This window comes from Pezoporus wallicus, unplaced genomic scaffold, assembly GCF_028554395.1.
Source record: "Pezoporus wallicus isolate ANWC-B61680 ecotype Strahan unplaced genomic scaffold, APGP_CSIRO_Pwel_v1 contig_1035, whole genome shotgun sequence".
Classification (NCBI taxonomy): Eukaryota; Metazoa; Chordata; class Aves; order Psittaciformes; family Psittacidae; genus Pezoporus; species Pezoporus wallicus.
In genome coordinates this window covers 1045866-1068866 of record NW_026636811.1, presented here as the reverse complement: position 1 = coordinate 1068866, position 23001 = coordinate 1045866, and the positions used below count along the sequence as shown (strand labels likewise).

Below are 23001 nucleotides of genomic sequence, written 5' to 3'. Positions count from 1 at the left end.
TAGTTCTGAAAAACAAACACTTTCTGTAGAAAGGTACATCCACAATTCTAGAGAATTCGGAGGGAAAACTTTTGAGTGTGGGCCTAGGGCTGACTTTTTTTTTTCATTGAAAATGTCATGTAACTGAGACCTTTTCAATCTGTGTTCATTTTCTCAGACTGTTCTCTGCTGCCACAGTATGGTGCTCAGCTGCTGTTTGAAAACATGAAAAAGAGGATCTTTATCAGCGAATGCAGTTATTTTCATGTACCAGTATGATTGTTTGCCAAGTAGAGATCTCTTTTAAAGAGTATTAAAAAAATCTTTAGGTTGTATCTTGTACTTCCTAAGAAGTGAAAAACCAATTTTCAATTAAGTACCTACTGCTTTACATTAAAAGGCTTGTGTCTCCTCATGTTATTTGTATGCTATTTTGTCTTCAAAACAAAGATAAATATTGCTTTCAGTATTTGTGGATAATTGTAGCACTTTATCAGGAGCTACCATTTTCTAGAAATACGTTCTTTTTTTCAGTACTATTATGATCTTCTAAAATGAAATACATTTGAATTTATCATGTCTTAAAATAAGGATGGCACTAGCCTCCCTTACATACAAGTTTGATGTCCTTCATTGAACTATCCTTTGATTCAAAAATACTTTCCTCAGTGCAGGAATGTAAGGGCCATTAAAGCCACACAGCAATCAAGAACAGATCACAAGCCACATACAGTATCTCCCAGGTATGATTTCTATAAATCGATTACATTGTCATAAGCCTTAGTTCTTCTCTGCAGGTATATATGTACAAATACTTGGGGTCAACAGTAAGGATGCACTTAGTCAGATTGGGCTACCTGAACCACACCATTTTGCTCTACATTATCTAAAAATCTGCATCAAAATCTTTTTTTTTCTTTATTTTCTCATTCCTATGTGATACAAAGATATATCCCAGATTCCCTTCTAACATACAAACTGAAGGTTTTTTGAGCCAGCTTTCAGCTTTCAAAGCTTAAGGACAACAGAGATAAAGCCCTACTGAACATGTGCATGGCAAGAACAAAGAACTCCAGGATCAGCATGGATGTCTCATGCAGAAGGCCTCAAGTACACACCTTACACATACACTACAAAAAAAAACACAAAAAACCCCAACAAAATAACCCTAAAAAACCAAACCAAACCAAAAACCCTCAACAAAACCAAAAAACTGCTGAGTGATGATGGGATTCACTTTGCACACAACCATGCAGCATGTCTGTAGAGAACTGTAAAAAGAGCTGCAGAATGCATTACCTGAACCAGCTTCTACTAAGCACGGACAGGCAATGATATAGCCAAAACTGAGGTGACAGAAAAATAAATGCTTCCTTAAATCAAATTTGAGACTTGAATTGGTTCTGTATTACCTATTACATATATACCATTACAAGATGGAAGATGAATCTAAAGGAGGGAAGTATGTACAAACCTCAATCCCTGATTATGACAAGCATTTTTGCTTATTTTTGAACATTTTATTTGTGGCATTATGTTCAAAGTGGGAGTACATGGCTTGCAGTCTTACACACAAATGTTCAAAATCCTGTCCAGTAGGAATATCATATCTTTGGAAAGTTATTTGAAACTATATCAATCTTATTGTGAATTTGTTTTGTTCTTATACTACAAAGAGTGAATGAAGTCACTGGCCAAATCCATTGGCTACCAATAACTGGCAAGTAAATTCTTTCCACACTCTACAAACTAATCTCTTAATCTAGCTGTCAGACTTCTGCAGGTAAAGGTGAAACGTTAGACAAGCAAGCCCCTGGGAGTTTATTAAAACAAACATTTAAAAATAACTGTAATATAACTCAACCAATAGTCAGATCTATTTACATACATATGAGACTGAAAACATCATTACTTCTCTTTACTTTGTAAGTAGGCTTAGCTGGAAATACTGAGAATCTGGGCTTAAAGTCTAGGATATTTTTTTTCCTTGTAGTCATGTTGTTATAGCAGTAGCACAGGATAACAGAAAAACCTTAGGGCACCAGGCCTTGATCTTGCAAAGTGTTGATTGTTCTGAGTTTGGAGATTAAAGGCATTTTCACACATATCTAACTTGATGCCATGAACTGTGCCAGTGACTTCAACAGGACTATTTAACTTGCTTAAGTTTAAATCTATGCTTAAGTGTTTTGCTGGATCAGAGCCACAATGATCAGTTTATACAAATTACGAGAACAGAATTTTGCTTAAGGTACTTGGAGATTCTGATACATTAGATTAACATTATGTAGCTAGTATGAAGCTAAATCAATAAATAGCCCTTTTCTTTGTTAAATTAAAAGGCATAAATCCAAATCATTTGAATTGAGCAAACTTTAAAATTGTTAGATAAACCTTCAATCCCAATGTCTCAGCCTTACAGATAACAAGGGCCAAGCTAACCATCTTCTGGGTGTACAGCCAAAGAACACAGATTAAAACACAACTCCAGCCCTGTAGATGCATTACACAGTCACCACTCAGGAGATCTAAATAGAAACCAACTCAAATATAGTCAAAATCCCAGCAGAGTCAATGCAGTAAAGTGCTACGGGGCAAATGTAGCTAATAGCTCCACATAGCACGATTTCCTCTACATGCAAGTACATTCAGCATCACTATCAACATGATAATTATTGCTTAATGCTGTGATACAAAAGAGGGAAAACAAATTTCTGTAAATGGAAATGAAAGAAGAATGAATGCATTGTAGTGCTTTCACAGGCTTCTAAAGGACATACGCATCTTGAAAATATCTGTGTATCTTTCGGGGCAACTAGGTAAATTTTAAAAACATAAAAAGCTTGACATTGGTGTATATACAGGACCTCAGACTTGCTTGATTGAATGATATTAACTGGTTGTACTGTGTTATTTCCCAAGAACCAACCAAAAAAAGAAGTCCTAGTGAGCAAGGCTCTAAACACGGAACATGAAATAGGTGCTCCCTGTTCCCAAAAGCCTAGGGTGCAGTAACTAAAGGCAGCTGCCCAGATGTGGGGGTTGAACTTACTGTGTGGACAAAACTGGTTTGTTTCCTATAGAGATTACACCTATCACACTGAGCTGTGTGGCTCCCAACGAAGCAGCTGAGGATAGGAACGTGTAGACCCTGCCTCTCACCCAAATTTTGTTATTGCCGTGAAACAAGAATTCAGACCCTGAAATGCCTTCATGCACATGGGTGTTATTTCAGGTATGCCAGGACAACTGACTGGATCATTAATGTTTCCTCTCCAGCTTGAAGCCTGGACTAACCACATATTATGCAACTTCTCTGGAAATGTGGGTGTACATATCAGGGGATGGAGCAAACAGGAAACACAAAACACATAAGGAAGACAGGCCATGGAGCAGAACATGAAGTCACATGAAATGGCACTGAGATAGGGATACTGAGTGCAGAAAAGGGAACATGACTACTTTGTGCAGTCCTGGTATTTAAAAGACCTAAGAGATCTTTTGGATTTTCCCTTCTTAACTCAAAGAGATAAGGGGAATGAATGAGACAGAGAAAAGCAGAATAAGTAACGTAAGAGCAGCAAATAAATGCCACAACTCCTTTCTTGTAGTTAGCCTAGGAAAGTATAAACTAAATGAAAAGGGAAGGTTAGATTTGAGGCAAAGAAAGGGCAAGCCAGATGAAGGACAAGTGTGAAGTAAAGGTGAAACGAAAGCCTGACATGGAAACAGGAAGAGCCATGAAGCAAAAGGCCAAACTGCACAGCTACATAAAGTCCAGTGAGAACTTCAGAAAGGTCATTGACTTTCCAAAGGTTTCCCCATGTCGCTATAGGATGAAAGAGTGCAACTTGGGACCTATGGATGAAAACACCATCACACACAAATCATTTACTCTCATTCCTTTCAGGAGGTTTTCTTCTTAATAAAGGGGATCATAAACTTTTTTCTGCAGGTCATTTCTTAACCCAATGGATTCTTTCTGTTTATATCTTCTTTTCTGTGAAGTTCCAGCTACAAAACTGACAAAGATCTGAAGTCTTCTTCCCAATTTAAGACCTTTTACTCATAGATAAACAACTTATGCAAACCCTTCTACAAATTATTTTACTACATGAAACAGTGTTCTTTCTGAAATTTAAGAAATAACCAGCTTGTTAGTACATTTAGTACTGTTAGTATTAATTAAATGTTAAAACATTTAGTAACCTTGCACAATATTAACAATAAAGTATGATTTTATTTAGTTTTTTCTAAAACTACATATTGCTTCCAACTTAAACCAAAGTATTTCTTGTTTTTACCATGAACAGTTGTATAAGTCCTTCAAACAGATGGCAACTTTCAACAGTAACATGGTTCCACTTATCTTTCCTTGTCTAGGATTCCCACAAGCCAGTTTATCTCCCAGAACTTCCTTTACATTATAACAAAGAAATTTTCCTTAAAGCTAATGGTATAGAATAGCTCCCTGTTATTTTTCATGTTATTTCTATAATTTTCTGCCTAGCACACTGTGCTATTATACACTATAAATCATGTTTCATTTCAGAAAGAAATTTTGGTGGTGTTATTTATAGGTCCAACTCTACTTCTGCTGATATCCAACCTAGCTAAGAAAATACCTGTAGGAACATTTAAAATCTCACATAGATTTTTCAGATAACATCCATATTATGAGTGCTATGGAAACATCAGTACTATATGAGTAAATGAATGCACCACTGAATAAAAAGAATGTGCCTGGAACATGGATCTATAAAGGTGCATTTTTACATTCTACAGAAATAAGACGTTTGGTTTACTTTTAAAAGCATTATTTCTATGGCCCTTTTCAGGCCAAGTAAATTGCCACAAATTTCATTTAGATGACATTTCAACCTAGATGCAGGCAGATCTATTGGAAAGTACAGTATCCGATACCAACATGATTTCAAAGGTTTGATACACCATACTGAAACCTTTTTTTTTTGAATAAGAACACTTTGACAGAACTGTTATTCTCTTATTACATAACCTAATGCTGAACACAGAAATGGGGAATTTAACCTTAAAAAGATTGTCTATTTTCTTTGCTTCATGCTTTAAAATAGGCATAACCTACCAGTTAAAAATGGACCAGTAGGTATCAGTGGAACTGATCAACTTTTTTTACTGGGGTACCCAGTCATCTAGAAGGTAACTAAGGGATATTTGGTCAATGAACCAGCAGTGTGACATCTGGTGCACAGTTTCACAGTCTTAGGCCCTCATTCTGATCTCCCTGATACTTCCATAAATCAGGAGTAACTTACTTAAATTAAAAGCACACACCAAAGTGGTGTGGAGTCAGAATAAAGCACTGCACGTTCCAATCTCTTTCACTCAGTACCTCATGCCTGATTTAAGTGATTGGCTCAGTTACGGAGCTCTATATTAGACATATTGCCTTTTTGTTTTAAAGCACGTATGTTTAATATTTAATTTAATGGAATTCCATATTCTGGTCTTTGTGTACTGTGGAGGTCCCTTTGAGGCTCGTGGTTTGTATGTGCAGTTGCATTTCTCTTCAAGTGCAATTTGGAAGCACCAGTGCCTAATGGGGTGAAAGGAAGTATCTGTCTCCAATTAATCTTGGCTCTCTTTTAAATGAGAGATTAAAATATTGCCAAGCCAATGGTGATTTGTAAAGTGGGCTGTAGGAGTTGAGCTAGCCTCACCAAAACTCATTTAATTTATTATGTGTGATAATGGAAATCGTAGTAGAGGTGCAGGTCTCATCGACTGTCCACACTGTTCAAATGTGCACAGCTAATTTAGATTACCTGCTTCAAATAACAACACACTCAAAAATTTTGCTAACTCTGAAATATGGACTGTAATGCTACACATGACTATAACTGCACATGAGACTATGTAAGTATTACAAAATGGGTATTTTAACTGTAAATTGAGCCTGTGCTTACATATTCACAGAAATATTAAAATTATCCCATTATATGATTTCCATAATATTATGCTGTTTTACGTTGCACAATACATGCAGAGATGACAGACACATTGATAATATGCAAGAAAACTAATTTCACCATTTAAAAAAATGCTCAAAGCTTTTGAACTTATGATCTGTTGAGACAAACAGTAGAAAGTCTGAAGTTACCCAAGGCAAACAATGGCAGAATGAAAATGGGAGTTTAAATGATACCTGGGTGACCATCATAGCTAGCTTGCAGGAGAGACTATTTTCAAGGCCATTTGGCACATCTAGAATGCGGGATAGCTCTCTGAAGTAAAGAGTACAAACATTAAAAGGTCAGAAATAGAACAGCTAAGTTATCCATTGACACTGGCAATGGGAATCTTTGCCATTTGGCTCTGAACCACTTTGCCATTCTGCATCCTAATGACAATTACATGTCCCATACTGATATTTCACTTTCAATTTTCACAGAATTAGTGAAAGTATTTAAGGAGTTAATGGAGGCATAGTACTTTCTTTAGAGAAAATATGAAATTAGATTAGAAATTAGATTGCCTTGAAAACATTACATGCAGTAAAACGTGCACTCAGAAAGCCTTCAGGAGTAATCATCTAGGCATGGTTTCTTGTGACTTGCATTTTACTGTTCCATGACGAAGAAAAATAAAATTTAAAACCCACAAAGATCTGTGCTGAGATTCTGTTCATTCCAAAAAGCACATCTCAAACCTTCATTATCCAGAAGTAAAATTGTTTCAAACCATACTCCATCTTCACAAACTTCTGTAAAATTCCCCTGGAGTGAACCGAGGGTATTGGCGGCTCCATGTCAGCCAGACGGATATGCCACAGCCTTCCCCTAGCATACTACCTTGCTTCAGCCCTGTGCCCAGCATAAGGACTTTAGAGTTTATCCTCAGATGGCATTTTTAAGTTACCTTTTGCTGTGTGCTACCAGGGGTATCATCCCTTCGCCTGGAATAGAACTTCTAAGGGCCTCTTTATGCCAATCTGATTCCTCTTACCTTACATAAGGGGCCAGAGCAGGAACAGAGCTCACTTTCTTAGCTCTAAATCTATCCTGTATGGCACGCAATTCTCTAAAGTACAGCCAGCTTCTGCTTTTATGAAGAGCTGTGCAGTGAAGGCTGAAGGATCCTGTTTTTCACCATTTAAAGATGTATGATAGCAACAAAGCTCTATGTTAAAATATTTAACTCGCAGAGATCTTATGGAAATTGTCTATTCAAGCTCAGCAAAGACATAAAATTACCAAGCTGTTCGAGGACAGTTGTGTGTGGAGAAAAGCCAGAAAAGCTCTGAGATTGCAATGTTACTTACAAAGATTACAGCACGAGCCTGATTCCGAAGCTTTTTATACAGATCAGCATGGTGAGCTGCAAAATGTTACCATATCAATTTCTGCAAAACATACTCTATGTGTACATATAGCTATAAAATCAGGACTTACACACAGCACATTTCCTGCCACATTTTGAATGGCATCTGTTTGTTTGGTTTGCTGAAATATGAAAAATAATATTTAGCAACTACCGGTAACACAACGTTAACAAGATTTAAGAGTATAGCTCTGACTGTCAAAATGCAGATAAAAGACAAATCCTTCTATCTCAGTGTTTTAATCAGTCAGATCAGGGTTTTGATGAATATGCAAATGTGACTGTTTATACACTATTTTCAGTGTGAAAGGAAACAAATTCAGTTTCATTATAGAATTAATGACAGCTCTGTCCTCTAAGATTAATAATTAAAACCCTACACACATTAAGATGATAGTGCTCTTTCCTCCATTCTCTGAAGATTTTACTTTTCTATTTTTTTAATACCCTTTTCCCTTATAATTGTTTGTCCCCCTAATTGGAATGATTAATAATTAATGCCAGCTCACAGATATCTAATAGTCATCTCTAAAACAAGAGATTTAACTGACAAAAGAGTTAAAAAACACTTTCTTTTGTAAATTCTGGTTCCACTTTTTATAAGCAATTGTTTTCCTCCAAGTTTTATGCCACCATAGGGATCTCAATAGCCTACTATAATGCTGGAAGTCTTCTATTTATTCCAGTGCAAGCTATACATATTATTTTATTCTGATTTTCACAATATACACTGGGATTCTTTTTAAAGCCCCAGCTTCTGGGATCAGCAGCTTTCACAGGAACCATAGCTTTCTTTTTCTCCCCCACACACAGTAAGTTTAGGTCAAATCTCAGAAAAAAGATTAAGACAAGAGGTAAGTGCACAATAAAGTTTGAGAATGTGAAAATAAAAACCGAAACAAACAAAAAAGCAAGCAAATAGAAGAAATCCTCAAACAAACCCACAAGATTTCAGCTATTATTTTTTAATCTGATGATTTCTGAGTTGATCTGGGAGCGGCTGAGTCATGCTTTCCAAATCCTCAGTACAGGCAACATTTCAGAGAAAGGTTATAGCAAAGTGAGCAGAAGTTCAGCCTTTACCATTAACCCTCTTTCCTACACAAGAACTATCACACTTCATTTTCATGAGGCCAATAGGATTTATACTGAGACCAGTAGACTCCCTTCAATTTCATATCATAAAAAAAACCCAAACGGACATTTTTAAGATTAAAAAAGATAGGTAGTTTGCATATGCTTAGCATTATTTTACCAAGAAAAGCTATAATCTAGTTCCAAAGACATGTATTTCCTTCAAAACAGAAAAGCTCTTCCAGAAAGACAAACGGACAGAGTACTCCAAGATCACATTTCTTCAATAAAGCTGTTTCAGTTTCATCTTTTAATGTCTTTCAACATAAATAGATCCTACATGGGAATTTAGCATTACCTTGCATATGGCAAAGGAAATATTTTATGTGAAATTAAATTAGCAGTTTTCTACATTTCACCATTCAGGTACGCTACCTCATGTGTCACTGATAGCAGTAAAACAAATATGTGTGTGTGCGTACATTAGCAGGGATGATGAATTATACTCTGTAAGCATTTACGGGTAGACATTCATAATGAAGCTTGCTAGTTGGCAAGCATGCCTATTACTTACCACGCTGAGTCCTAGCGATTCTCTGCGAAAGTAGTCCATGTTCCTCCTTTGTAGGTTGTCAAGATAGTGCTGAAGGCGAGTATAGGTGTAGGGGTAGCAGTAAGCAAATTGATAAGTGTCATCCTCTCGGTCAAAGCAAAAAGCAAATGACATGACATAGTTCTTCCTGTGGTCTGGGCAGCGATAGTAATACACATTCTTAGAGGGAATTCTTTGCCTAAAAAACAGAAACAACATATATATATATACATTAACATATACATATATTGACATTAGAAATCTGAACAAGAATGTTATGTGAGACTCAAATTTCCTCTATTCAAATGAAGTGGAACAGCTTGAACATCTCAGGACCTGGAGAGCAGATCCCAGAGCCTGCATTTCGCTCATGCAGACAACCTCCATGCCAGGGGCCTGTGCATGACACAGCTAACGTGCCAGTGCACCAGTCTCCACAGGGACTGCAGCTCTTTCCAGGTGCCCAAGCTGGCAGTCACCATAGCAGGAGATAGTAACACACAACTGAAGAAACCCACCCCCATAAAATGAAAGCAATGCACAGGTACCTAAACTATCCTCTGTTTTGCTATCAAGCTGATGCAATCTCATACTACTACACCCGCTTCAGCCAAACCTCTGGCTGGGGCATGGCTACATCCTTTGATACAGATCTAATACACCAGCACAGGGATGAGGCATAATTAATGAAGGAATGTCAGTATAAGGCTACATTGACAGAACTGTTACTGAAATTCAGGACATCTTTATATTTTTATTATCCTTAACAGTCAGGGGATATATCAATGCCTAGCCAGCGAGTAGAAGAAAAGATGAATTCTTGAGGTAGGGAAAAAACCCACACCCAGACAAAAAGGTATGGAAAATAACATAGTCCTAAATTACAAAGCAAAGGAGAAAAGGGTATTTGGTACTGCTCCAAGTTGGATTGCTGCCCTTCGCGAGAGTTCTGGCTTATCTGATGAGATAAAAATGAATATACATGATAGTAAATTATTACAATAAAGACATTTCTGGCAATGTTACGAAGTTGGTATCTGTTTAAGAAATAACAACCTGCCACCTTTCACCGAACTTCAATTGTTCTGTTATTTCTCAACATAAATGAGTAATATTTCAGAGGTAGATCAAAATCTTGTTCTGCAGACTAGAGATATTTCTGTTTGCACCCTTGATTCTATTAATGGATTTTTTTTAGCTTTATTTAGACAGGAGATTCTCTACTCATACCATGTACTTGTAATTTGATGAAACTAACTTAACTGTCATGTTTGGCAACAAAACACTATGGTCCTGCAGACTCTAACTGATTCAATTACACAACATTATAAACTGGTCTCTAATGACTGGAGCAGCTCTCAGCTAAACTAGGATCATGGTGAGGGAAAACATAATAAGATTTACAGACATAGCAGTAGTAATGGGCCTCTGTGTAATAGTTCCGAGAAGCTGGTCTACTGCAGAGCATCAGTTTTGGCCTTTCATTGCCAATATCAAATAGAGAACAAAGCCCTCTCATTATGCCAAAGTACGTGTTTGCCAATTAGCAGCAGCTAAGGAGTCTGATCAGCAAGACACATGATCTACGTAGAGAAACAGAAAGGAATTGAGATGTTCTTGAAAAAGTGCAATAAGGAGCCAGCGATGCAGTTAATTAGACTTCAAATAATAATTTATTTGCCCACATCATTGCCTTGGTTCTTGAACTTTCGGGACTTCAAGAATTTACTTCAGCATCATATCTAGCCAGCAGTGTGCCCACGTGGTCAAGAAGGCCAATAGCATCCTGGCTTGTATCAGACATAGTGTGGCCAGCAGGGCCAGCGCAGTGATCGACCGCCTGTACTCAGCACTGATGAGGCTGCACCTCAAATACTGTGTTCGGTTCTGGGCCCCTTGCTATAAGAAAGACATTGAGGTGCTGGAGTGGGTCCAGCCAAGGGCACCAAAGCTGGTGAAGGGACTGGAGAAAAGTCTGATGAGGAGTGGTTGAGGGAACTGGGGTTTAGCCTGGAGAAAAAAAGGCTCAGGGGAGACCTTCTTGCTATCCGCAACTACCTGAAAGGAGGTTGTAGCGAGGTGGCAGTCAGTCTCTTCTCCCAAGTACCAAACGATAGGAGAAAAGGAAATGGCCTCAAGTTCTGCTGGGGAAGGTTTAGATTGAATATTAGGAAAAACTTTGTCCCCAAAAGAGTTGTCAAGGTGCCCAGGGAGGTACTTAAAAGACATGCAGATGCAGTGCTTGAGGGCATGGTTTAGTGGTGGCCTTGGCCATGCTGTAATTCTATGATTTTTGGCTAAATAAGGAACTTGCTTATGACTAAGACCTGAAAACTCTTTTTTAAGGCACAGATATGAAGGACAGAAAAACAATTGTTTTAATTTTTTTTTTTTTTTTAAAGTATCAGTAAGGGAAAAATGCCACCAGCTGTCTGCATGCAGTGCACTAATCTAATAGGTTTCTCCGGTATCTTAACATATTTCCGTCATTCACCCTTACTCTGGAGTGCTATAGGACATCCCTCATTTGATCTCAAATCAAGCAGATGATATGGCAGTGGGTAAATGTATTCTAGCTCCCAGTCCTCAAACCATAATGCAAGTTTAAACAGTATGTTGCAGAGTTGTTGAACTTTATTTGTTTCCAAATTACCATGGGAGAAATAATAAAGGACTAGCTTCGCTTTATGTTATAAAAATTTCATGTAAAATGAGACCAATAGGAGGAAAATCAGGATTTCAGAAAGGCTAATGCTAATTGAAATTCATCTGCTGATAGTTAATGTTTAAATGACACATAGTTCTCCTTGGTTCAATAACTTTCTACTTTTAAGCAAGTTGAAGACAACTTTGTTAATGCATTAAAGGCACTTTTGATATTTCATTCCCTTTCCCCTTCATTATAGAAGCTAAGCATCTGTTTTATTATCCACTCTGACACATTACTTTATGGCTGCATTTGGCTATTATGGCTAATCTTGATGTCTAGGACATCTGGTATTGACATTTCACTATCTGGTGTCTGACACAACAGCAGAAACCATCCTCAGTTCCTAGGTTTAAATTCACCCTCTCAGGGCAGAAAGTGCCCAAACTCTTAATTCAAACCATATCTTCCAAAATAATTATAATAGTACTCTTGTCACTGCTAATCTATTTTTATCTCTCCTAGCACTTTGTCACTGCTAATCTATTTGTGAGTCATATAGAGAAAGAGAGTTAACGTTTAGATACCAACAACACATCTTTACACACAGGAGCCTAATCAGATTGAGATCTTATCAGAGAATTAAAGGCAAAAAGGAAAAAAGGGGAAAGAAAAAGAAAGAAGAGAGACACAGTGCTAGATATCACCAACTGAGTTTTTGATAACAAAAAAGACATTGCTCAGTTCTTGAATTAACCTTTGTGTCCTAGACACACTATTGTTTACTCTTTCCCTTTTTTGTTCTATGCCTTCTGGAAAAGGACACCCACACACTGTGGCAGCAGCTGCTCCTATTAATTTAAAGCTATTACAAAAATTAAAATTAAACCCAATTACTTTGGCTGGTTTATAGCTGGGGAACGGCTTAGTCTGATTGTTCCCTCTGGTTATGGACAAAAACAATATTCCTACCTACAGGCAGCTGCCAGTGGAATACTAATGCATCTAGGGCCTGGCAGGAATAGATTCAGAATGCGGAGTCTAACTGCATTTCTTACTAGAGAAAAATATCTTATCATGGATCTGCAGAAATGCACCAACTTCTTACACTGTAAGTCACAACGAAGCCGATTTGTAGTTAAAGGTAGGAAAGCAAAATGATGGTAGAAAGCCTAATGCGCAGATTTGCCATTTTGCATTTCGAGGCGGCTCACACTAAGAAATGCACCCTGCTAATTGATACACAACTGCCTGGATTTCAGCGTTTCTGAACGGTTGCTTAAAGGAGAACCATCCCAATTCTAAGAATGGCCACAGAGAATAACATGCACACAACTGATTTCCAGTCTGTTTTTAGAAACATATTTACAGAAATGAAGCTTGATACTCCACATAATTTTGAAACAAATTCAGACTGCCTAATCTTAAAGATAAATGCAATGCAAATTTCTTTCTTTCAAAGGAAGATGGAAGCACAGAAATGAAGATTTTCACTTTATTTTGACTGTCACAGTCCATTGACAGTCAAAGGCTTGAGTCATCTTCTTTGAGCATCTTCTCCCGTCTGACAAGGTAGCGCTCCCAACCCAGCAGATTTGTTACTCCAAGGGTGAATGGACATGTGCTTTTCTATTCCTATATGTTTGCAGTCTGGAGTTAGGACATTCACTCTGTTTTGGTAGCATGCAGTAAGATGAAATTGTTCAGTTACAAATAAAAATAAAATCAGAGTCTTATTTACTCTCAAAAACCTGAGATTTTCAGGGGCACCAGCATTTTACACTTTACTCCAACAGGCAGTGAGGGGTACAGCTAAGCTTTGAAAATTTTATCGTATTTCTATTTTTTTAGACATAATTTTAATTTCAACTCTAATAATTTTGATCTCAAAGGAAAACTTTACTATCTTTTTCCTTTTTTCTTTGCTGCCTAATTTCCCTTTGAAAATTGAGAGTTAATCAAGACTGGAGAAAAACCACTGGGGTATGGCAGGCGTTCTGCTGTTTGCTATCTGTTCTTTAAGTTTTAAACACATAAGGGTGCTAACCAAATCCTTTTGTGGTGCCACAACACAAATAATTAGAAAATAACAATCTTTGGAATTCTCCCTACCCCCTCCTCCCTTCCCCTACCCAGTTGCATGACCAAAGCAGGGAGCTCTTGCCCAGCCAATTCCCAATGACTTTAATGAGCAGCATAAACAGTCTTTGGACTGCCTTTTCATATGGCACTCATGAAGTAATTATTCAGTTCCTTGCCCAGGATTGGGTTAGACATATCAGAGTCACTAGACTTCAAAGTAAAATGATGATCTTTGGAGGAAAAACAAAAAGCTGCAGGTGCTGTAAAAGATCAACGGCCAAAAGAAAAATTAAGTGATCTGACTTGTAGAGGAATGCTCAAGTGAATCCAATTGCAATGTAGTGTTAGCTGTGGTGACACACTGTGGTGATCGTTTTCAATTGCCATCAATTTGCAGATGTAGGGATACAACTTAACGATCTTACAAATTTTCAAGCTTGTGTATAGAATTCAGAGGGCTGGGCCCAAGTCCCAGCCTTTCAGGAAGTTAAATCTAAATTTTAAAGACCTTTGAATCACAAAACCTGATTCCAGTTCAGCTTTGGAAAATAGCGTTCAGGTACTCATTGCCACCACTGCGAACACTACATCTACCTACTGCTGCTCAGTGTTTGAATTTTATTCTTAAAGCTGGATGTCCCTATTTATTAACTGCAAGAAATCAAAAAAAACTCTGGAGAAAACCTAAGGGTGTTAATCATAAGCTGCAAACTCCTCTTCTGTGAAGCAGCCCTTTCAATTTGAAGGCCTTACTGACTTGTTTCTCTGTTAGTCTAAGCCATTATTTTTCTTCTTGCTTATTCATGTTGACAAGTGGAGCTGACCATCTTCAAAATTCTGAGCTCACTTGTGACAAAATAAGTTCGTAGGGTTTTTTCTTGCACATAATTTTATATTTGATTCACAGAGCATAGAGTGACAGTGAATATGTCAGATGGTGTTATATATTTTTTACAGACAACTGAATGGGTTTTGGCACAGCTAACACAGTTTCAGATGCTGCAAAATAAGTTGTGTTTTTATTCTTCCTAATATGCACTCAAATGTTCACCAAATGTTTTTATTGTTTTTAACACCTCAAGGTTTTCACTTCTACCAATACCTGGTTTCTTCTTACGTATAAAAATACTGTATAATTCAATGGCTTTCCTAAAAATCAGGAAATCTATACATTTAGTATATACCTTTCAAGGATTAAGGTTAATTAAGTATCATCTATACAGATTGCTATGGAATTCAAACAATATTTAACTGTACAAAGATTGCTTGCAAAATCTGCATCCTTTACAACATCAAGGGGAAAAAACCCTTAATTTTCTACTTTTATTATTTTTTTTTTAATTTAAATAATTAACCAATGAAGAGACAGGTTAATTTCTTGGTTTTTTTTTTGGAGAACCTCTGCATTTTGAATGTTCATAATAAACATAGTACTGGGTATGTGCAACAATACTAAGCAATGAGACCTGTGCATCAGATATTATGTCTGAGGGGAATGATCTAAGATACTGAAAATACCCTAAAAACACATTATTATTGTTTTAGAACATGAAAGTCAAAACTTAGAAACAGAATTGCATGAGCAAATGAGAATAATTCCCCACATTTCAAACATGCATGGACGTTTCCCCATGTTTCAAATATTCAGGGAGAACTTGCTAAGAAAGGTTTCTAACAAAACTGTATCGTGAACATAATGCAATGTTCTGACAAGGAAAATCCAGTGGTGAGGAGAAACAATAAACAGAAAATAACAGCGAGAAATGTCTTCTGCCCTGTGTTTGTGGAATACCTTAGAGAAATGTGGTCCTTGTCCACAGGCCAGTGTTCTAGGTCCTACAATAATAGCAATAACAAAAACATAATGAAATCATTCTACCTAAAACCAGAGGGAAATGTTTTAATAACTGAATTACTTTTTAAGCAATTTTGCAGTAGACAACAGCACATCCTGAAATGAAGTGCTGTTGCAGGTTCTCCAAACCTCAATATAGTTTTGTGGGAGGAGGTTTTCTGCAGTGCCATCCATCACTCATCACTTGTCTACCTCCCCTAAACATAACACAAGCTCACACAGCTGAAAGCAGAATCCAAGTCTTTTACCAGGAGCAGGTACAAGTGTGGTCTTCAGTGGACAAGCAGCAAATTTACCTTCTTTTCTCCCTTCAGCCAACCAAAGCCATACTCCCTCCTCTATCTTTCATTTATTCTGTCCAATTACTAAATCTTAAACTGCAGCTCTTTTCCACTGAAGTAGCAGTTCTAATACTGAAATTATTCTATATAAACTCTATTTTAAACTGCAGGGATAATGAATGGTGATTTCTTCTGCTGTCAAAATATGATTTTCCTACTGACCACAGGTGTTCCAGCCATGTATTGCTTCAAAAGCAGTATCTTTATGCAGTGCTTATAAAGGAAAGAAAAAGGAGAGGAAGAACAGATTACTTTCCACAAAAAAATACTAGAACAAGAAAAGTTGTAATCCTCTGAAGATGTCATGAATGCAAGAGAAGGATGCAGGAGCCAGCATTTCTGTCCTGAAATGCAGGTACTGAAGGGCTGGGGGTAATACTCTGATATTAGGGAGAAAACAAGAATATATAACCCAGAAGAAAGCGTATCACTGACCGGATCAGAAAGGAAGATAGTTTAAGAGGCTGAAAGATGGAAACAAGACTCACACACCACAAGCATACCAGCTTCAAATTGGCCACAAACAGGGTAATGTAATGACTTAAAATAAATGACCTTTTAAATGACCTCCTTCTGCCAAAGAATTTCACCAAGCAATTTACCGTTATCATAGCATTTTAGTCTTTATGTCCAAATTCAGCATTTTACTCCATTATTCTTTTCCCATCTCCACTATAATCTGACATACAAGCCCTCCAGATTATGTTGTCTGGAAAACACATACTTACAGGATCATATAGTCTATAAAACTGAATCCTTGCAATGTTTGGAGCATGTGTTGGCCTGGGAATGAGGGACCAACCTCAATCCCAAATTCAAGTCCCTGAACTGCACTACCAGTAAACCACTGGGTCAGCTCTAATAGCCTCTTAGCCTCAATTACCTAATTAGCCTTTTCTTCAGTCTCCTCTTCTCCCTTTCCCATCTGTTCATCTATTCCCACCACTCCCTGTTCTTCTGCAAGAATAATTTTTAAAATCTATGTTAACTTCATTTAGGTTAGTCTCAGGTGACTTCTCCTCCATGCAAGAATAATTTCTAAGTCTCATAAGAGCCCCAACTTGAGGAAGTATTTCAGTAACATCTGAATTCTGAAACCCATGTTTAAAATGTTGATGCTTTCACAGTCTAAATGCAAAGTTGAGATTGTTAATGTATGTCATTTTGATGTCAATTTTAACTAATTACCAAAGGAAGAAGAATGGATATGAAATAGGTTTTTACCAGTTGTAGCTTGGTTGAGGTTGATTACTGAACTGCCCTTAGCAAAATCTGAAACCCACTGGAAGCCTTAGCCTTCCTGATGTATATTATTGCTGATAAGGATCAGAGCACCTCTGATAGTAGATGATATATGAGCAGGATAAAGGCAAAAGAAAACAGGAAATTGTCATCATGGATCAGACTTAGTTAGCTGAGCAAACTTGCCAATAATATTATGCTTTATCCTATCGTCTGTCTCCACGCAATGAAGACTGAGTTCGGTAATTCATTTTAAATGTCCCATTTCTTATGCCTTCTATCACCTTGTTCATTTTTTCTGCCACAACAGCATCTCAAATGGCTTCTGTTATGGAATTGCCAACAGCAACATTCAGGTTTTTTCCTTTCATTTAGAGGATAAGATTTTTGTGTGGTTCCCTCCACATACTAACTTCTCATTTATCAGAGCTGAACCTTCTTTATCCATTTGAGTAACTTGTTTAGATCACTTAAAAGTTTCTAACAGTGTGCTACAGGCTTAAATTACTAAAGTAATTACATCATTTGTAAGTGTTACTACCTAACCCTTCACCTCTCTCCCTAGATCATTAATAAATGTATTTAGCATATGACCTGATAGGTAACTTTAAGAAATGCAGCTGATAGCCTTTTACTGTGATGAAAACTGACCACTTAGCCCTCTGCCTTTTTGTTTCCTTGTCGGTTTTTGATCTATGATGATACTTGCCCTGTCACCATATGTGACTACTTAGCCTTTGTAGCAGAGTCTTGTGACAGACTTTGTCGCAAGCTTTTAAAAAGTCGATATACATTATGTCAGGCAGCTTGCCTCATAAGCCTGGTAGATGAAACTTAAAGGTGAGGAAACATTCCTAGGAATTCCCAAGGGGAGAGTGCACCTTGGTATTTGGTGGAATAAAAGGGAGATAAACAGAAATGACTGGTGATCAAGCCAGAAACACCTTCTTTTGGCACATATTGCAATCATATTTCTGAAGGGCATTTCTGTTACAAAGAGAGTTACTTCATTGCATGGAGAAAACGTAGGAAGTCTAGATCAGGTAGGTCTGAGTCAGTCCAGCTTGTTTAGTGCCAAAATACAAAGGTTACACCTTAAAGAAAAAGAAAAGGATACATGAGTTAAAGTCTTTTACAAGATGCGTGAGTACCAGAAGCTGCTTAAGCCTCTCTGATGATCTGAGACCCTGTGTCTGCTTCTCAGCATTATGCTTATTCTTCAGAGGGCCGAAACAACAAAATCCGTCAGCAGAGGAGCTGATGGGAATCGTGGGTGAGAGCACCACAGACCACAGAGTACCCGCAATCATGGCTAGAAGCAGCATTACATGTGGCTAGCATGGACACATATGGCTGGAGGAGTGAAGAGCAGCTAACAAAAATTCATCACATGTATTAGGATGAGCTTAGCATAGCTTCAGTTTGGCTTCGCTACCTGGCAATACTTGTTAATCTCAAAGTGTGAATGAAAGGAGGTTGAAACAAACCACTGGTCTTGCAAGATGAAAATATTACTGTAACAATTATACCTCAGGGACTGGTTAGTGCTACTCTGAGCACCTAGCTTGTCACACTTCTCTTTAGTCCTCCTTCTGAAAACACCGTTTATTTTACCATCTAATTCCTTTTTGTAAGTGGGGAAATCTCTAAGCACAAATACACTCAGGACTGGTTTCTGCGAAAGGGATGATGTCAGCATGTTTGTAGTGACCCCCTTAAATCTGACCCTTGTTTCCATTAATCAAGTCCAGACGAAAAGAGCTATTTTATCCTTTTCATTCTCCTTTCTTTCCTACGTGGCTGTGACTGAGCACTATCAGAGGCAGGGTGCTGGGATTGAGGGACTTTAAGTCTGATCCAACGTGGCCATTTGTATTTCTTTCTGTGGGCACATTCACAGTCACGAGAAATGCAGTGAAACATGATTTTTCCTTGCTGAAATGTTCTCATTAAAGTCTCTCACATTGCTATCTTCCAGGTGTTTTATTATTCCCTTTTAAATTCCTGTTCCGACCATTTGCAATGTGCAGATGTAATGCTTACCGGTCTAAATATAGGATAAACCCCAGATACTTGCCAACCCTCTGGAACAGAGCTTGGTTTTAATGAGAGTGCATATCTTTGTTAGCAGTTCAGCTAATTCATTCCTAAGCTTCTTCCAAATTCTTTTATACATAAATCATGTGGGGCTGATGATTTACTGCTTTTTAATTAATCAATTTGCTCCATCTTCTCAATATCTGATAGTGCCTCATCTTTATTTCCAGAAAAGAGCAGGTACCTCCAAACTTTGTTTGCTATAAAGACTGATTTATGATGAAGAATCACCTGATTTCTTTGCATGAGAGCACATAATTTTAAAACATGTACAAGACATAACAATGTGAGAGCAAATAAATTAAATTCAGCATTGCAAACTTTTTATTTTTTCCCCAGGCTACACATCTTGCTCATACACAAGTTTTATTCTCTGCTCCTTCACATTGCTTCCTTCCTTCTTCCTCTGTTAAAAAACTACTTTATAACATCCTGCTCTCCTTCGGAGTGTCGCAAATTATCTCTCCCCAACCATGCTCACATTACTCTTGCTACAGGGACATCCTGTAGGTCTCCTATTTCTTCTCCATACTGGCATGTGGCCTATTGTTAGCAATGGCAATATTGCTTTTCCAGGGCTAAACTTGCATTGTGCTGTGCAGACCTGCTTTTTGTGTCCTCCATTTACCCCTTTCAGCGACAGCGCTCAGAGCTATCATATTAAACACAGACTGGGGGGAAGAGGAACCTGGAAGGAAAAGTATGTTTTTCTTAGCTAAAAGGGAAACAATAAATATGGTAAGCGCCTTTCTTGAAAGTGAACACACACGTGCAACAGGACTTCACTACTCTACTCTACTCATAGACAAAGAGCTATTTCTTTATATAGTACCCTCACCACCCAGCTATCACACATGCTGATCTTGCTCCTACTCCACTGCAAGAACAAAACATTTAGATGGCCACCTAGGCATTAAAGTTCTTATCTTAATGGGGGAGGACGACACACACACCTGAAATTTCCTTGTTACTTAAATTCTTTGCTATCATACTCACAGTGGTGTTTTTGCCAGCTATTACTGGTTCAGAAATAACCTATACAGGCTTTCTTCCACAGGTAACAGAGATGAAACCAATACAAAGGTGCTGGCCTCAGTCTACAGGGGAAATTTCCCTCCTCCTGCTTCTTTCAAACATTCCTGGTTGCTGACCCACAGAGTAGTATTGATCTGAGAAGAGACTAAGTATCCTGCCCCCTCGGTCACTTCTTATTTACAGTAGACATGGAAACATGCAAACAGAGGTAAAAAGCTCAGAGCAGAGGGACCATGCAGCCAGAAGCAATTGTACACACATGGGATTTCCTATCCTAACACAAAGTTAAAAAAAATGAGATGCTGCAATGGTTGGTGCTGTTGAATACAGGAGAAAATGAAAAACGGCATGTGTTGCACTAATCTTGTTTTTCCAAGCTGTATGCGTGATATCAGCCAGGCCACCCCAAGTTTTCACAGTAATAGTTCCAGCACCATTTTGCTTGATAGCCCTTTAAAAAAACATTTATTTTAAGAAAAGCCTATGTTTTGGTTTGTTGTATTTTTTTTCTTTCTCTCTACCTGAACAGACAGTGTCAAAAATGGAGCAACTGCAATCCTTATGCATATTTTAAAGTACTGTCCCATTTCACCGCGCTGAGTTTGTTTAGACTACAAGAGCATTACCTCCTTTACCCTCTTCTGCAGTATAACTAGACGTGATGTTGAGGCAAAGGGAAATGTAGGATACATTTTGCTAAATTACACAAAGTTTTATTTGTCCTTGACAAACTCTTCACATTCTCTTGCTGCTAAAGGTAATGGCAAAGTTCTAGACACTTTTCTTCCCCTTTAGACTGTTACAAAACATAGCAAGAGAATGTAACACACTGCTCACAGGTCAGCAAGGAGGCTGATAACCGTGAGAGTACGGTAAGAAACTGCACACACAACGTGACTCACAATATACAAGTCAGGGAGCACTAACGCAGTGCACAATTACATGTCTTGCCAACAGAAGTATTCTTTCTGTGCTCACAGGAAATGTAACCAGTTAAAAAAACAGGAGATCTTCCCTGCTCTTCACATCTCAAAAATTCTCTGAGACAAATCTACAGCAAACTCTGGGAAGAGGTATGGAGATTTAAAGCTGGTAGTTTGATCTATAGCAGGATCTATATGCACCTGCAAAAACTATGCCTTCAATGATTTCTAGCTACACACAGTATGGCTCCAGAGAAGTTACTCTTAAAATCACTGTTCAAATATTTGCATTTCCAGAGCCTAATCAATGAGGTTATCTAAGCAGATGTTTCACTAGCTGCTAGCCTAGGCACATAACCCCATATTCCTAACAGTGTGAAGTGTGATGCCGTAAGATTACAGATTAGGAATAAGTGGGCAGCTAAAACCCTAGAAGAGAGTCTTAGGTCACAGTCTCTATTGATAAAATTAAGAAGAGGAATTACAGAAAAGATCCTGAGATATTATTTTGTGTTTCTTAACATTGCCTGCACTGATAAGCACTAACAATTCTAAAACGCCATGTGAATATTGAGTCATACCTAAAAGGCTTTGTGAAAACTCTATGTAGAACAAAATACTATCAATTCTATCAGCTTTGTCTTTCTGGTTTGCAAACAAAATATTAGTAGGCAGCAATAATGTTCCTCAGTTTGTTTCAAGCTTTTACATTGCTGTTACCACCAGCATGTTGGACTACTCTGCATATAAAACATTAACTTATAGGGAAACCAGTAGGACTGTCATGGGCTTATACTTTTATTTTAAGACAGGTTTCCAGAGGATTATTTTACATGTGTCCCAGGAACTAATCTGTTTCACATTTCAGAAGGTTTGGCGCAAATACTAACTTCTATTTTAGACAAGTAAAGCTTTGTAGGACTGCCGCTGCAAAAAACAGAGTCTATATCACAATAAGGCTTAAGCATTGAAAAAAAGCATGTAAAAATCTTCCAAATAAGTGTCAAGGAACAGTAATAGTTGTGCTTAGATAAATAAAAAGGCAGGTGCAAACACAAAGCAGCACACATATGGGATACAAACAGTTTTATAAGCAAATTGTCTTCAAAATGCTCCATGTTCTGTGTATTTCCAGGAGAATCACAGGACGTTTGTCAATGGGCTTGCAGGAAATGTTTGCAAGAGTACTTGACATATAATTTATACAGCTATCAACTTTAACACACAAATGGTGAAAACGTAGGTTGTAATAACCTTAAATATTTAAAGGCTTTCTAGCAGGAGTCACAATTTCATATCTGTTGGTTTTTTTTTTCATGCTATACCATGTATCAAACGTAGTCCCTCTGGTCTTAAAATGGCACAAGAATGTATTGAGGTGTTTCCTATATACATAGAGATGTGTGTGTTAGCTACTATATTAACATTCTAGGAAATTTAGTCATGTAAGACTGAAATTTAGCCATGTAATGCTGCAGATAAAAGGTATGGCATTTTCAGTGTGATAATAGGGAAAATTTGATGCACATACACATGCACTCAATTAGAAAAATTGCATCAAGCTATTACTTAGCGTAGTGTTAAAGAATGGTTTGAAATGTTCATAGAAGACTTTGCAACAGTCTCATTGTGCCTACAGTTGTACGTTAGCTTAGCTTTAAGCAGATGCACAGCCCTGCTGAATGTGAGCCACAGTTTTAAAATAGGATTCACAAATTAGGGTTAAGCATTAACAGACAGGAAGGTAGATACCATTTCCTATTCCATTAATGACA

General features: G+C 37.7%; 1 protein-coding gene across 7 annotated transcripts in view; it reads right to left on the bottom strand.

Annotated features, from left to right (window-relative positions):
* BEND5 (BEN domain containing 5) overlaps nt 1-23001 on the bottom strand; it is a 952584-nt gene that overhangs the window by 560153 nt on the left and 369430 nt on the right. For all 7 annotated transcript variants that reach the window (XM_057401794.1, XM_057401795.1, XM_057401790.1 and 4 more), the window contains exon 5: nt 8987-9203. In XM_057401794.1, coding sequence (XP_057257777.1) covers nt 8987-9203 — 217 coding nt within the window. The remainder of the gene's footprint in view (nt 1-8986; nt 9204-23001) is intronic.